The sequence below is a fragment of the Gracilinanus agilis genome, chromosome 4 (assembly GCF_016433145.1).
Source record: "Gracilinanus agilis isolate LMUSP501 chromosome 4, AgileGrace, whole genome shotgun sequence".
Classification (NCBI taxonomy): Eukaryota; Metazoa; Chordata; class Mammalia; order Didelphimorphia; family Didelphidae; genus Gracilinanus; species Gracilinanus agilis.
The window spans coordinates 158,164,255-158,180,229 of NC_058133.1; the positions used below are offsets into that span (position 1 = coordinate 158,164,255).

The following is a 15,975-nucleotide window of genomic DNA, read 5'->3' on the forward strand; positions in this document are numbered from 1 at the left end:
CTTGATGGAAACAGGACACTTCAAGGATCCACATGACAAGACTAGGACCTAAGACAGTTCTTGAACATTTACCAAAACTGTCCAAATATAAATTAGGATAGGATTCTATAAACCTGAGTAAACAGGTTCTGATTTTTTTTAGGTTTTAAGTGACAACTGTTTCTTCTCTTTGCCATCACAGAGCAGTTGTTAAAATGTAGTGTTATAAACAAAAAGGGGGGTCCTAAGGAGATATAGATATACAGTGATATGAATGTATCTATCTGTATTCTCCCTAGCTGCAGATGATAGAGGAACACCAACCCCCGATCACCCTTGATAGTTGTTATAATTTCCCCTTTCCTCTAACAGTTACCCAGGGAGGACCCTCGAGAGGTTAGATGGATGTGTAATGTTTTCAGGTCCAACCTGGGGTTGGATAGATTAATATAGGGCTTTGATTTGCCTTGGATCACATTTGCTATCTGACTGTGTTGACTCCCTCCCCAAGGGATATAAAGACCACTCAGGAATGTAGTTGTTAAACTCTATCTAAATCAGGGAAAGGATAAACAGGACAAGGATTGGGAACTGGAGACCCTATCAACCTAATATCTATAACTAGTTGACAATCAGGACTGGAGGCTAATGATCTATGATCTAGGAGAAGCTGGAGCTTTATTCTCCACTACAGGTCTGGCCCAGCCTGGCCACAGCCAAGCCAGAGAATAGGGACTGCTACTGATGCAGCTCTGTTGGTGATCTTATTCTCTCAGCTTTCTCACTATCAGTGTTTGGTGATGCACTAGCTCTCACAGTCTTCAGGAAATATTCAGATTCTTCCTACCCTCTTCTTCATAGACCTCCCTGCCTCCCTTCACCACCCAGAGACCTAGAGACCTCAAGAGACCTAGAAAGACCTAGAGACCTCAAAGACCCCCTTCTTCTCCTCCAAGTGGCTGTCAGGGATATTTATACTGTCAGACCAACTGACATTTGCCCCTGGCTCACGGCACCTGGGAACATTCCGTGTCTTCCAACTGCCTTCCTTGTCATTCCAGGTGGCAGCCATCATTTCCCGGGATATGAATATAACAGCAGTTACACAAAATTATATATCAATTTCTTACTTTACAAGTCAGTTTTTTTAAGTCATGAAAACATTTTAGTTCCTCAATAATTTTCAAAGAAAAAACTTAGTAAATGTGAAGAAATTAAGATTTTTTATTAGCTTTATGTTTTGCTTGCCTTCACAAAAAAAAATGATTGTTCAGGTTGAATTTAGAGCAATTATTAGCCTGATAATAAAAAAATCTGCATTTTACAAGGTTAATAACTTAGCAAACAAACTGTTCAGTGACAGACCAATATTATTTATATAGAGAATTTAGTATATAGTTCTCAACTGTTTGTTTAAACATATGAGAAAAGAAGCACAGCTAATATAATCCATTTGCTAACTATCAATTAGTTTCATATTTCCATCAGATACACAGCATGAAAATAGTCCAAGTATGAGTGGAAGTATCACACAAAAAAATAGTTTACAGAAAAATTTAAAGTTAAAGTGCAAAAAAAATACAAAAAATTTTTATTGATGTTTATAAATGTCATGTACTTTTGATATAAAGTAACAGTAATAAAGCTACACGAGGGCTCAATATAAAAAAATAAAGGTTCTTTTGAAACTTCTAAAGAATTTGAACATCAAAAAATCAAGTATCACAAAATATTTTATCTAAAATTGATTTAATCAGACACCTCACTTCACAGAAGAGGAAACAGAGGCCCTTAGAAGTTATCTTGACTTGTTGAATGAGTTATTTGGTTAGTTAGTTACTGAACAAGACCGAAAGTCAGTTATCCTGAACCTCAACAGAGAATATCTGTTTAATAAATATTATACTTATTTATTATCTAATAAGTACATTTATTTATTTAAATACTCAAACGACCATTATTTAAATAAATAAATTAAAATAGATGAAATACCAAGAGCTTCTTTGTGAAAGAAGGTAAATTACACATTATTTTGCTACCTTTTTTTAGAAGCAAAAAGCAAAACTGTATCTATTTGTTCTATAAAAAGAGCTTTACCTTTTCAAAATCCTGGCTATTGATTTCATGTAACCAGCTGAGGTGCTCATGGGCCTGCAAGAAATTTGTTAGCTGTCCATGCTGAGAAATGGGTTGCGATAATAGCTTGCCACGCTTTCCTTTCTCCAAATACCAACGGAAAAGGAAATCTGAAAAATTCTATTAGGAATAAAGCCAAGAAAACACATTAATATCTAATAAGAACACTTTGGGGAAAAAAAGACCTGTGATAATAAAACCTCATTTATTCTCAACTCTTATTTGGTCTTCAAAACAGAAATGTTTTAAAAATCCATTTAATTTATATATGATTTATTATATATTTAAAGCCATACAATATGAGAGCTGAAAAGTACTTTCACAGTGATCCAGACTGATGTCCTCAATTTGGCAGACAAAAATAAGGCCCTGAGAGGCTAAGGAACTTAGCTAAGGCTGCAAGCTGGCAGCCATGCAAAGGCTAGGGCCTGGGACTTTTTGACTCTTCATGAAGTTCTCTCTTCCACATATATACTACTGACAAAGTGATTTTAAGAAGAACTGTAATGTTTTATACACACACTTGTTAGGGGGTGTCATGGTGAAAAAATAAGCCCCAGAGTCAGTAAGAACTGGGCTCAAATCCCACCTCTTTGTCATCCTGGGCCATGATGTCTCTTAGCTTCTCAGTGTTAAGAGTCACCTCTCTAAGACTACAGAACAAGCTGTATTAGTAAAGAGAATTTCATCACCAGAGAGTTCCTGAGATCAATTAAATCTTATCAGTCTCTATCCCTACCATCATCTGTCTGTATATGTATACACAATGATCATAAATCCATAGATCTAGAACTGGAAGGGTGCTTCAGAAGCTACTTAGTATTATTCTCCTCTTTTTATAGAAGAAACTGAGGTCCAAGGATAAGTTATTTGCCCAAGGCCACCCAGATAGGGGTTCCCAAACTTTTTTGGTCTACCGCCCCCTTTCCAGAAAAAAATATTACTTAGCCCCCCGGAAATTAATTTTTAAAAATAATTTTAATAGCAATTAATAGGAAAGATAAATGCACCTGTGGCCATCACCGCCCCCCTAGATCATTGCAGCACCCACTTTGGGAAAAACTGGCCTAGGTCCTGACTAGAGAGTAGAGCTCTTTCCACTGTCCAATGCCATCTCTAATATAACAAATGATGGCAATCTTTATTCATTTGTAGTAGCTAAAGATTATTTGCTTCTTATGCTGCTTTGGGACTAAGGGAGGACATGTGTTTTAGATTTCTATCACACGAGGCTTTTTCTTAAAAATTGCATAGTAACTTCCAAGTTTCCTAATCTTAATTGTTTCTGGACACCATCATTTCTCCTCATTATTTCAACATTCAATTCAGCTACTACCTCCTGCCAGGAAGCTTTTCCCTTATTGCTCTAGTTGTTAATGCTCTCTTCCCAATCACATATATTAAGGCATGTGCTGTATCCCCATCCCTAAGCCACTAGGAGAACAGGATTTGAAGATGGAGGGTATGAATTCAAATTCTGCCTCAGAAACTAGCTATATGACCCTGGGCAAAGTCACTGAAAATACTACAATTTCCTCATCTGTAAAATATAATATGATAGCATATACCTCCTTAAGGTTATTGTGAGATAAAATAATATCTGTAAAGCACTTTGCAAATCCTAAAGTACTTTATAAATGCTAGCTATTATTACTGTTATTATTACCTGCCCTCCCCCCAAAAAAACCCTGCCTTGCGGGCAGGAACTACTTTTTGTTTTGTGTTTATGACCCCACAGGCTAGTCCAGTGACATGCAATAAGGGCTTAATAAATAACTAATTTAGAATAACTGTACTTTAAAATTGTTTTCCTGAACTTAGGGGGGAAAAGACAAGCAGAATGTTCTTTGTGTTTTGATTATATCCCATTGAGATCTGGTTTTTCTATTTCCTAAAAGATTTAAAAATAAAAAGCAAACCAAAAAAACTCTCATATGTCCAAGTACAAGGAGTTAAATATTCCAAAAATCTCAGCAAATTTCAGCTATGGTCCTATTACAATGAGATGATCCCATTGCCATTTTTGATAATTCAAGTCTATTAACAAAATAATCATTCATAGTTACACAACTCACTACAGAGCTATCCAAGCTGTGAGAGCCACAAAACCCCAACAGAGTTCTAGAAAGAAAAAGCATTAACTCAAGAGTCACCAAGTCTAACTTGACCACCCAAGGGCTCTCTAAGCCTTGAAAAAAACAAAAACAAAAACAAAAACAAACAAAAAAAAAAAAAAAAAAAAAAAACAGGACCATGAATATTGATTTCCCTACCACGTGAGTGCAAATATCTTTTGTGAGTCTTTGTGTATAGGTATTGAGAAAAAAGCAGAAGATAAATCAACTACAATAAAATATTTTGCATGACTTGGGATAGATGAAATAATGGTAGCAGGACTTGGTACAACTGGGTAAGATTTTACTACAAGATCATTCACAGCTCTTAAATCTTGAACAAACAGATAGACTATTCGTCCTTCAGCATCTAGCTTGGGTTTTTTAACTGGTAAAATTGGGCTGTTATATTCAGAGATGCATGGTTTTATTATGCCTTGCTGTAATAATGAATTTATTATCGGGGTAATCCCATTAATGGCCTCTTTACTAAGTGGGTATTGTGGAATACAAGGTGGTGGACCTCCTTTAGTCAGCACTTTAACAGGGGTTGCTGATTTTAATAAACCTACATCTATAGAATCATCTGTAACCCATAAGCCTTTTGGAATATCATCTGGTATCTGATAGATGTTATTCCCTTCCACCTCTGATTCTACTGTATCCAGGAATAAAACAGGGAAACGGTTTAGAGATTCTTCTGGGAGTTTCAAAGAAATATCTCCAGTTGGTGTACATTCTATACTTACTCTCAATTTACAAAGAAGATCCCTACCCACGAGATTCATTGGGGAATTTGGCATTAAAAGAAAAGAGTGTTCTACACTTAGAGGTCCAAGCGAAACCATTCTTGGTTCTAATTTTTTTACTCTCTGTGGTTTTCCTGTCACACCCACAACTTCCATTGAACCCACTGCTTTGCACTCTTCAGGGGATTTTTGCAACATAGATTTGGCAGCACTTGTGTCCAAGAGACAATCATAAACTTGTGTTCCTATTTTTAGGGTTACATGGGGTTCTGTGCTATTTTCTGGAGAATGGACAGGCATTATAGGAGCTAACATGCTAGGATCAGGAAAACTCAACACTTTTTCCTGTTCCTCATTCTCTAATTCTTCATTGATTTCTCCTGTACTAATTTGCCATGTTTTTAAAATCTCTTATTTTCATTGCCCATAGTTCCTAGTCCATTTTCTCCATTATACTAAATCCTTAACTGCACAGTACTTGGCACACCTTTATAATAAAGTTTCACCTTTTTGCATATCAAATTTTTGAGGATTTCAGTGTTTAAGTTCTCTGATTTCTTTGGTTAAATTATCAATTATATTATTTATCTCTTCTGATTGCCTATCTTTCTCATCTTGGAAAACATAGTTAGCAATTCTCCAAATTTCATCAAGGCCCATATCAAACCAATTTGGACAGTTACTCCAAAAATCATTTTGGACCGCACGGCATGCATTTTTCACAAACTGCCTGCGAATATGATTTACTTTTTCATCTGTTAAAATATTCAACCCAATCCATTTTTCTGCATAGTCAATAATTCTATTGGGAACCACTGCTCTAAACCAATATAACAATACCTAATTTCTAATATCATCCTTATAGTGTAAGTTAAGTTTTGCAATGATTTGCAAGAAGCCATGTCTTTGGGCAGGGTTTCCAGTTGGACACTTGGAATCTTGGGAGATTCCTGATGCCATCCAGGGGTCAAATATTACTTTTTTTGGGAAAAGGAATAAAGCACTTACATTATTTATAAAGAGCCTATTATATGCAAAGCTCTGTGCTTTACAGATATTATTACATTTGATCTTCACAACTCTGGGAGATAGGTACTGGTATTGTCCTTATTTTACAGATGAGGAAACTGAGACACAGAAGTTAAGTGACTTGCCCAGTCTTCCTAACTCCAGACACTGTGCTGTATACAGCTGCTTGATGTAAGAGAAAGACAATCTAAACATTGGAAAGATCACTCTGAAGTCATAAGACTTGGGTTCAAATTTATCCTCTATAAAAGGAAAGGGTTAAACCCTTCAAATAGCCCTCTATAAGGTTCCTTCTAAGGATGAACCAATGATGTTCTAAGTATCAAATCCATGAAGTTAAAATGAGCTAATGTACATCTAAACACTACACAAATGTAAACTATTTATTACTCTCCCCTTTTAGGAGTAAAGAGGGAAAACATCAAATACAGATGCAAATTTTCTAAAAGCAAGGAATGCCTGTATTTTTAAAATAGTCCCCCCCCCCCTTCTTTATAGAAGTTGTAATATGCTAAACAAATTAGAAGACAATTTGGATAAAGTAATTTGGTTTTAAAATGAATAGGAAGAACTCAATTAGGTAGGGGAATAAAAGATAAAAAGCAATTCACTTTCTTTTAATGGATTACCAAGTTATGAGTCTCTAAATTAAAATACCAAGAATTAACATTAGGGGCTTAAAATTTGTTATGTGACTGGGAACTTCAGTGTCTCAAAATATGACTAGGTTCCATGACCCAGTTAAACATAACTAGAAGTGCCACAATAGGAGACCTTTAAGAGGATGGTCAATTCTGAGACCAGCAGACTTCTAAACTTACCCTAAGCATTCTTTTATGCATATGTAGCTTCTTAAACTCTATAAGTGTTCAAGAAGCACAATTACTTTTGCTATACATATTATAAGCATGTTCTTTCAAGAAATGAAAATCAAAACATTCTCAATTATCAATAAATTCTCTAAATTGGAACTCTAGAAAATAAGCATCAATGGGAAAAGAATTTTTAATTGAAAAGTACTGGTAATTAGTAATATATTTGAAAGAAATGTGGTTAACAAAAACAAAAGGACTGTCGTTCAGGTATATTCCTTTGCCCAGGCCACTTCTATTGCCCTGACATAACCTTTTCTTTCCACACAAATATTAAATTTAAAATGTTGAGGTTATTATTGTAAAATTCCCTGCCCAAAAAATTAAAATGGGTTACCTGATCAGCAAATTGAGTCATGTAACGTTGAAGTCTGGTCTGGTTATCAGTTTGTTCACACATCTGAACCAATATATCAAAGTCACAGTATTTCTCTGCCAAAGAAGCAGCCCACTGGTGCTGTCCAAGAGAAACTAGGGAAACCAAAGGAGAAGAAAAAATGTATTAAACAACTACTTAAGTTAACCTAGAAAGAAAAGCATAATAACTATATTATTTAGACAGAAATACTTAAGAGACTTTAGTACTTTCAGTGATTTTATCTTTGCAAAAAATTTGTGTAAGCCTAAGTTTAATCTATTTGAAATTTAAAATATTAAGTAATGAGAATTTCAGTAATATATTTAATTTCAGATACTAGTTATAGATTTAATTTCAGATACTATACACATTTATAATAGATATAATCATTTCAATTACGTTTGGAGAATGGATTACTGTAGATTATTAACTAGTTGTACTTAGGAAAATTATATTAAGTTGCAATTGATTTACCCAAAGAAATTTTACTACATATGTAGATTTCTCTTTGTAATTTCCACAAATATAAACATGAATACTTACGAAGAGGAGACAAGATATCTGCCCTTTTCTGAATGTACTCCATTTCCAGATTGTTATATCTTTCTTGATCACTAGGTTTGTCCACAGATTTAAGCTGGGAAACATAACTATCCAGATAAGAGTCAATCAGTGTTACAAGCTGCTCAGTAAGGATGTTTCGCAGGTTGGTATCTACTTGAGGATAAACCACTTTCAGAACAATTCCATGTTGCCGCAATATTGCAGTTCTTACACCAGCAGGCCCATTGGTTGCTGTAAAAGCAAAGAGAAAAAGAAAACCCTCAAAAAACACATGATAAATCAATCTTGTCAGATACAAAAAACTAAAAATTAAATGGTTATGTAATTGTATAACCACTCATCTAAAATTTGAATAATTTAGTTACTACTTCTGGAAAAGGCAAGCTTTAAATAGCATCATTCATGGCCCAACTTCTAACTATGTCAGGAAGTGATACATGAATTATTTTCATTGGCACTTTGCTTTTTGTGTTTAGAAATTTGAGGCAGTTTTCTTGTATTATTTCTTGCCTTAAAGCATAATAGGTGTTTTGAATTGTAGTGTTTTTCTTGGAGATCTCTAAGTCTTAAGTTATCTAGGGATCTATATTAATGGGGGGTCTTATGAAGAAGGGAATGTAGCTGGGAACTAGGTGGAGTCTGTGTGGCAATCCCCTTCTCACTCACTGCTACCCCTTGACACTGTGAGATCTGTGGAGGTCCTCTTGGAAACTGGGGGGCCCTAGGAGGGTTTGCAACCCCTGTGGGTCTGGAGGAAAGGAAACCCTTGTGATAATAAGATTAAATCTAACTTGGTCATTCTCAAATCTATTCAACAAAAGTGTAAACAACTCCACTTAACTCACAAGTTGGGAGGTTTGTAACCCACATGTGCTAGAGTGAGTGACAAATCAGAATTTACAGACTGCCTCCTGGGCAGTCCTAAGAAAAATGTCTGTTATGATTGGACATGTAAACTAGGAGGAAGGCACAGGAAGTGACGCATAAGAAGCCCCTTTAAGAGAGAGCTCAGTGAATTCAGCTGGGTCTTCTTATTTGTGACTTGGATTTGGAGTAGCTCTGGAGAGCTGGGACCCTGAGACCTTGGTGAGACTGTTCTTAAATCCTTTCCTTAGAACTACACATGGTGAGTGAAGAAGCCTGACTGACTGCCTTAACTTCCCTGGAGGTACTAGCCTCTGGGAGGTTCCTTTGATTGGGAGAAGCCCTGGTGGCTAAACTCCTTGCTAATTGACTTTTAAGCTCTCTGGCTGGGCCTCTGGAGCCCTGCTGGAGTAAAGCCCAGACTAGAATACAAATCTAGTTGTTAGATCTCTTACTCTACCCTCTTCTCATCTCTCTACTTCCATTCTCTCCTATATTTTGTAAATAAATTATTAAAATCATCTGAGGAATTGATAATTATTCAATTCCCTGGAGACCAAACCTTTTAATATTTACCCAATCAAAACTCCTTTTTACCCCTTACACCCCACAAGGAGGAGTGTGTGATGATCCGGTTCAATGTTGATGCAGATTCACTGAAGCCTCCCCCTCTTCACACCTGGTGGTCAGGCTTAAGATGGAACCACAACTTGACTATGCTGCTTATACTCCCTCCTCTAATAGTCTCTTCAAAACAACCTGACCTTTTTAAGTATTTATTGAAACTATAGGATTAAAGGAATGGGGGGCAGTATAGTGGAAGATAGTGGTGCAGGTGACCCTAAGATTGATCTCCCCCTCTATCAGGTTCTTCACCCTGGAGAGACCAAGTCTGTCTCAATCCAGAGCTTCACCTGCCCTTCCCTACTAATCCTATTGCCTATGTATCTATTCAGTTTGTTATTGAAGATGAGAGACACTATAAGGAAAGGTTCAAGGAATAAGGGGGTTCAGGGAACTGCTCCCCCAAGGAGTCCCTAAACGTTGAATGGCGCTTCTTGTAATCCGGAGATATCGAGATGTTATCAAATCTTCGTTAGCAAGTCTTCTTTATCAGTCAGGAACCTTAAAGATGTCTTCAGGTTGCTCAGAGCTTGATTCCTATGTCTCCCCCTCCTCGAGCTCTTCCCCTAAAGACTCTGACTCTGGCCAATCCTTCCTAGAAGTCCTTGCTCTTTTTGGTTTCCTCCTCCTCCAAAGTTCCATGCCACTTGCAAAAAATTCCATCCCTTGCCTCCAATTCTCACACATCCTTCCTCTGAGACCTCAATGTTTTACCTGTGAAAGTATTTGCCATGATTTCTTTTAATCATATTACCTCCTCCACTCCTTCCAGATTGTCTTTCGTTCTGTTTAGCTGCATTCCCAATTAATTATTTTTTTTTGTTGTTTGTTTTGTTGAGATATGCCATCATGTTTTCAAGTTTTTCTATTTATTCAATAAACTTCTGCTGTGCAGTCCATAAATTCCACTCTCACAATTTTTATTTCTCTTTTAGATATGTCATGGACACCATAATAAGTTCCATTCTCTTGGGAATATACAGGATTCTCTGTCTTATCAGGTGTTGATTTAATTTTCCTTGGTGTTGCAATATTTAATTCATATATAGAAGATGGTTTCTTTTACCTGATCTGGAGACCATATTCCCTTCTGTCAGCAATATCTTCCCTGGGGGCAGATAGGTAGCACAACTGACAGAGTGCCAGGCTTGAAGTTAGGAGGACGTGGGTTGAAATTAGGCCTCAGAAACTTCCTAGCTTAGCTCAGTTTGCCTAACCTTTACAACTCTTCTGTCTTAGAATTGATACTAAGAGTTTTAAAAAAAAAAAGTCCCGCTTGTTTTTGCTCAAAGTCTTCCTCCTGAGATCTCTGGTAATTTCATTCTTTTCCTCTTATTTTAACCCTTCTGATTCCTTCCCTTTTGATGCTAGTTTCTCTAGGAGCTGGATATCTGTCATCTCTGCATCCTTCCAATTCAGGCAATTTACGGTTCATTAGTTTTGGTTTCTGCTTCAAGAGAATTATTGGATAGGGGGGACAGATGTGGCCCCACATAAATGTTTGAGTCTATTCTTCAGGCTTATTAGGGTATCATACTTTGTTAACATGTGTCCTGCCCCAATTTCTTTGCTTCTCAATTCTCTGAGGGATGATGTGATGCTCTCCCATCTGACTAAGCATGTATCTGGAGAAGAGGCAGTAGAACTGAACTATGTTGTAAGCTCATGGCTTGGTTTGTGCTGCCTTGCTACCAGAGGGGGAGATGGCAGGAGAGGGAGTACTGAGGGAAGGGGTTAAGGATTATAACCCTTCTTGGGCTGTTTATCCGTTTGGGTTCTTAGTGTACCATAATGGATAGCTCAAATTGCTTTATCTTTCACAAATAATTCGGATGTTGGAGAGGTTATGTAGATCAAAGAAAATATCTAGCCATCCATCTTTTTTGGTCATAAGACCAAGACATAACTTCTCCAAAGATGTTAACTAAAAATGGCCATCTCCTCCCTTTTTTCTTTCTTCTATTTTTTAAGCTCTTACGTAAGCTCTTAAGTCTTGGGATCAATACAAAGACTGAAGAGAATGGCAAAAGTCAGGCAATTTGGGTTAAGTCACTTGCCCAAGGTTCAAGCTAGGAAGTATCTAAGGCTAGATTTGAACCCAGGTCCTCTCAACTCCAGGCCTGACACTCTATCCACTGTGCTGCCTAACTGCCCTTATTCCCACTCTTAACCCCTATTAATACTCAATCCCTTCATCATCAGATTTTCTTATGTATATAAGTTACCTACCTGCTACACACCAAAAAATCTTAATGGGCATGTCTTATAACTTCTTTATATTTCCTACATGTACTTTGCAACAAGTGCTAGGTCCTCAGTAAATATTTTCAAACATCAGGCAAATAGAAGAATGACCTTGACAGGGTGAATTCATTTTGGAATTGGTATATTAATGTTGAAATTTTTTTTACAAAACTAGTTTATGGAAAAATACAAACTACTCATAGACAGATACAATAAACTATTAGAATTAAAATTTCTGAACAAAATGATAGTAAAATAGATTTACATGGCTAATTTTTAAAAGCTTACCTGTCCAAGGAATATATTCAGGTTCTTTTTCTACGAGTTCTTCTGTTCTATATAAGGAGTTTCTACTTTGGCGATACTGATTGGCTGCTTGTAGCATATCCTGGGAAAACAAAATACCAATTTCTGAAAATGGAAATTCAAAGTATTTCTTAATCTAAGATGAAACATAAAAATCTAACTTTGCCTATTAAGATGTGTGCTTTTTAAAAATTCTTTACATTTATTGCCACAAATTCCAATTTTTTAGATAGCTAAAAGTAGAAATAGTCACCTTAAAAAGAAATTTAATTAAAAATTGAATAGATTGTATCTTAGTACATATGCTAGAATATTCTCAAATTGATGGGATCTCATCAATGTGGATGTTCCTTCCAATGATACCGACTGCAAGTCATCCATGTCTACCAAACCTGTGGTCCCTTGTCCATGTCATCACATAAATTTATCAAAAATAATCTGACCAATGAATAGGCAATTTTCAGATAAAGAAATCAAAACTATAAATAAGCACATGAAAAAGTGTTCTAAATCTCTTATAATTAAAGAAATGCAAATCAAAATAACACTGAGGTACTACCTCACACCTAGCAGATTGGCTAAAATGATAGCAGGGGAGAGTAATGAATGTTGGAGGGGATATGGCAAAATTGGGACATTAATGCATTGCTGGTGGAGCTGTGAATTGATCCAACCATTCTGGATGGCAATTTCGAACTACGCCCAAAGGGCTTTAAAAGACTGTCTGCCTTTTAACCTAGCTGTAGCACTGTTGGGTTTATATCCCAAAGAGATCATAAGGAAAAAAACTTGTACAAAAATGTTTATAGCCACAGTCTCTGTGGTGGCAAAAAAATGGGAAAATGAAGAGCTGCCCTTTGATTGGGGAATGGCTGAACAAATTTTGGTATCTGTTGGTGATGGAATACTATTGTGCTTAAAGGAATAATGAACTGGAGGAATTCCATGTGAACTGGAATGACCTCCAGGAATTGATGCAGAATGAAAGGAGCAAAACCAGGAGAACCATATACACAGAGACTGATACACTGTGGTACAATTGAACATAATGGACTTTTCTACTAGCAGCAATGCAATTATCCAGGAGGACTCTAAGGGTCTTATGAGAAAGAATGTTACCCACATTGAGATGAAGAACTGTGTGGGAGTAGAAACACAGAAGAAAAACAACTGCTTGAATACATGGGTTGATGGGGATATGACTCTAAACGATCACCCTAGTGCAAATATCAATAATATGGAAATACGTCTTGATCAATGCTACATGTAAAACCCAGTGGAATTGCATGTCAGCTACGGAGGGGGGAAGAACATGAACCATGTAACCATGGAAAATTATTCTATTTTTTTTTGGTCTTTATATTTTTATTTTTTAGAAAAAATTTCCATGGTTACATGATTCACGTTCTTACTTTCCCTCCTTCACTCCTCTCAACCCCACTCCCCCCATAGCCGATGCATATTTCCACTGATTTTAACATGTGTCATCGATCAAGACCTATTTCCATATTATTGATAGTTACATTGGTGTGGTTATTTTGAGTCTACATATAAGACTTGTACAAAAATATTTATAGCTGTGCTTTTTGTGGTGGCAAAAAACTGGAAAATGAGGGTATGCCCCCTTCAATTGGGGAATGGCTGAACAAATTGTGGTATATGCTGGTGATGGAATACTATTGTGCTCAAAAGAATAATAAACTGGAGGAATTCCATGTGAACTGGAAAGACCTCCAGGAATTGATGTGGAGTGAAAGGAGCAGAACTAGTAGAACATTATACACAGACACTGATACTGTGATAAAATAGAATGTAATGGACTTCTGTACTAGCAGCAATGCAATGACCCAGGACAGTTCTGAGGGATTTATGGAAAAGAACGCTACCAACATTCAGAGAAAAAACTACAGGAGTGGAAACACAGAAGAAAAACAACTGCTTGAACACATGGGTTGATGTGAAAAATTATTCTAAATTAATTAAAGAATATTAAAAAAAATAATCAATCCAAAATGTTGGAGAGATCTGTTTCACTTTGTCTTGACATCAGGATACCCATGGTGCATTCAAAATGCCCGTGTGGTTTCACTCACTCTCATAATATAACTTAGTCTATTTTTTTTTTAATGTCTGTTTCCCTGTTGAAATCTTTTATTCCTATTCTTCAAAGTTCTTCATTGTTAATGTGGATCAGCCATATTCAAACCCACTGCCTCTCCACTGCCCTCTGTGTGATGTTCATTTTCAGTTCTTTCAAGATTAATATGTTTCATTTTTTCTCAGTCATAAAATACTGGTAACACAGTTTTTACTTTATGTAATTCATATTATGTAAATTAGTCTTTTAATAAAGAACTGTAAAAGACTAATTGAGGATAATATTGCACTCCCTATTGTAAGCTATACAAGGAAAAAAAGAGAGCCACTTGTCCAAATACATCTCTAAAGTTTCAGAAAAAAAGTTTCCCAGCCAACCACCAGTCATAAAGGATAGGTGCAGTGGCTGTGGAAAGGGCAATATACTGCACACCTATGTTAACTGTACTGCACAATACTGTGGATACTTTATCATTAACCTTACCTTTCATTTCATAATTCTGTTTTATTATCATGGTCAGTATTTAACATCTGCATTTTAATTACATCTTAAGATGTGCATAAAGATATTACTTTGCATATGCCTTTGCTATATAGACCAAATAAAAGAGGCAAGTATGGGCAAATGAGCATTTTGTAAAAATCACTTTACTTAGAAGTTTGTGGAATGGTCCATTTAAGGCAAGAATTTTCTGTATTTAAAAAGTTAAGCCTATTTATAGAAGACAAGGAGTCTTTCAAGGAACTTCACAATTTCCAAAAAGCAAGCTTTCCTGCTTTCCTCCTCGTTTTATTCTGGAACTGTGACAGACACACACAGACATTGACAAAGTATTAAATGAGTAAGGGCAGCTAGGAAATGCAGCAGATGGAATGTTAAACCTGGAATTGGGAATACCTGCATTCGAATTCAGTCTAAGACACTTACTGGCTATATAACTATAACACTGGGCAAGTTACTTAACCTCTGTTTGCCTTGGTTTCCTCATCTGTAAAAAGGAGATAATAACAGTACCTACCTTGGGGGATGGGGGGGGGGGGGTGACAGGTCAAATGAGATAATAACTGTAAAGTGCTTAGCATAGTACCCAGCACAGGGAAAACACTATAACCCTTAGCCAGTAGTAATAGTGGGTGTCTAAGGCAGGAAGCAGACTCAGTTCTTCCCAACTCCAGTGCCCTCTTTACTACATCACCCAGCTATCTCAATACGGGTTGTCCACAATTTAATCACATCATCTGTACAACAGACATTCTTCCTCTTTTTAGTCTTTCCTGTTTGTAGAATCAGGACAAACTTTACAAACTTATTCTGGGTGGTTACAGCTCTCTTCCAGTAGACTCTGGGGTAATTCTGGGTTTGATGCAAACAGAACATCATCGACAACGAGGAACATCTGGAGCATATCTCACTATCCATGGGGAATTACTCTTCAATATGTTCTAGATTTCTTACATTGAATTGATGAGCAAATCTCTCCCTTTTATGCCTTGCCTGATATCTATGACCAGAAAGTTACTGAAAAGGACTATTTCTATTGTTCTGTTTTTTAAGGACTCAAATGATCTTGCTGCATGGATACTAGGCATTGTGCTGAAAGAGAACTTTCAAGGTAGTCTTATGCTCCACTGAATCAAATGCCTTTTCATAATCACTGAGCAATAAGCATAGCAAGGATATTAGAATCTTCTAGATCTTTCCTTGAACTCTGAAATGTAAAAGAATATTACTGGATAACAGGAATTTCTGGCCTAGCATCGAAAGACTTCAAAGGTCTTGTCCTTAAATTTCATAAAGTTGGGTGGGGGAAAAAGTATATCTTCATCTTATATAACAGATTTTCTTTGTAATAGTATGTGTTTTACTCATTTAAAAACATAGTCTGAAAAGGATTCATGGGCTTCCATAGACTACTAAATGGCTCCGTGACACAAAGAGGCTAAGAATCCTTGCATGGAACATTATTTGTGAAAATGTGCCTGTTTCCTTCTTAAAAACTCTCATAGTGGGGGTAGCTGGGTAGCTCAGTGGATTGAGA

General features: G+C 36.5%; 1 protein-coding gene across 1 annotated transcript in view; it reads right to left on the reverse strand.

Annotated features, from left to right (window-relative positions):
* NUP133 (nucleoporin 133) overlaps positions 1-15,975 on the reverse strand; it is an 84,206-nt gene that overhangs the window by 22,108 nt on the left and 46,123 nt on the right. The window contains exons 17-20 of the mRNA XM_044673814.1: positions 11,822-11,921; positions 7,781-8,032; positions 7,217-7,350; positions 2,077-2,235 (exon numbers count right to left, since the gene is read on the reverse strand). Coding sequence (XP_044529749.1) covers positions 2,077-2,235; positions 7,217-7,350; positions 7,781-8,032; positions 11,822-11,921 — 645 coding nt within the window. The remainder of the gene's footprint in view (positions 1-2,076; positions 2,236-7,216; positions 7,351-7,780; positions 8,033-11,821; positions 11,922-15,975) is intronic.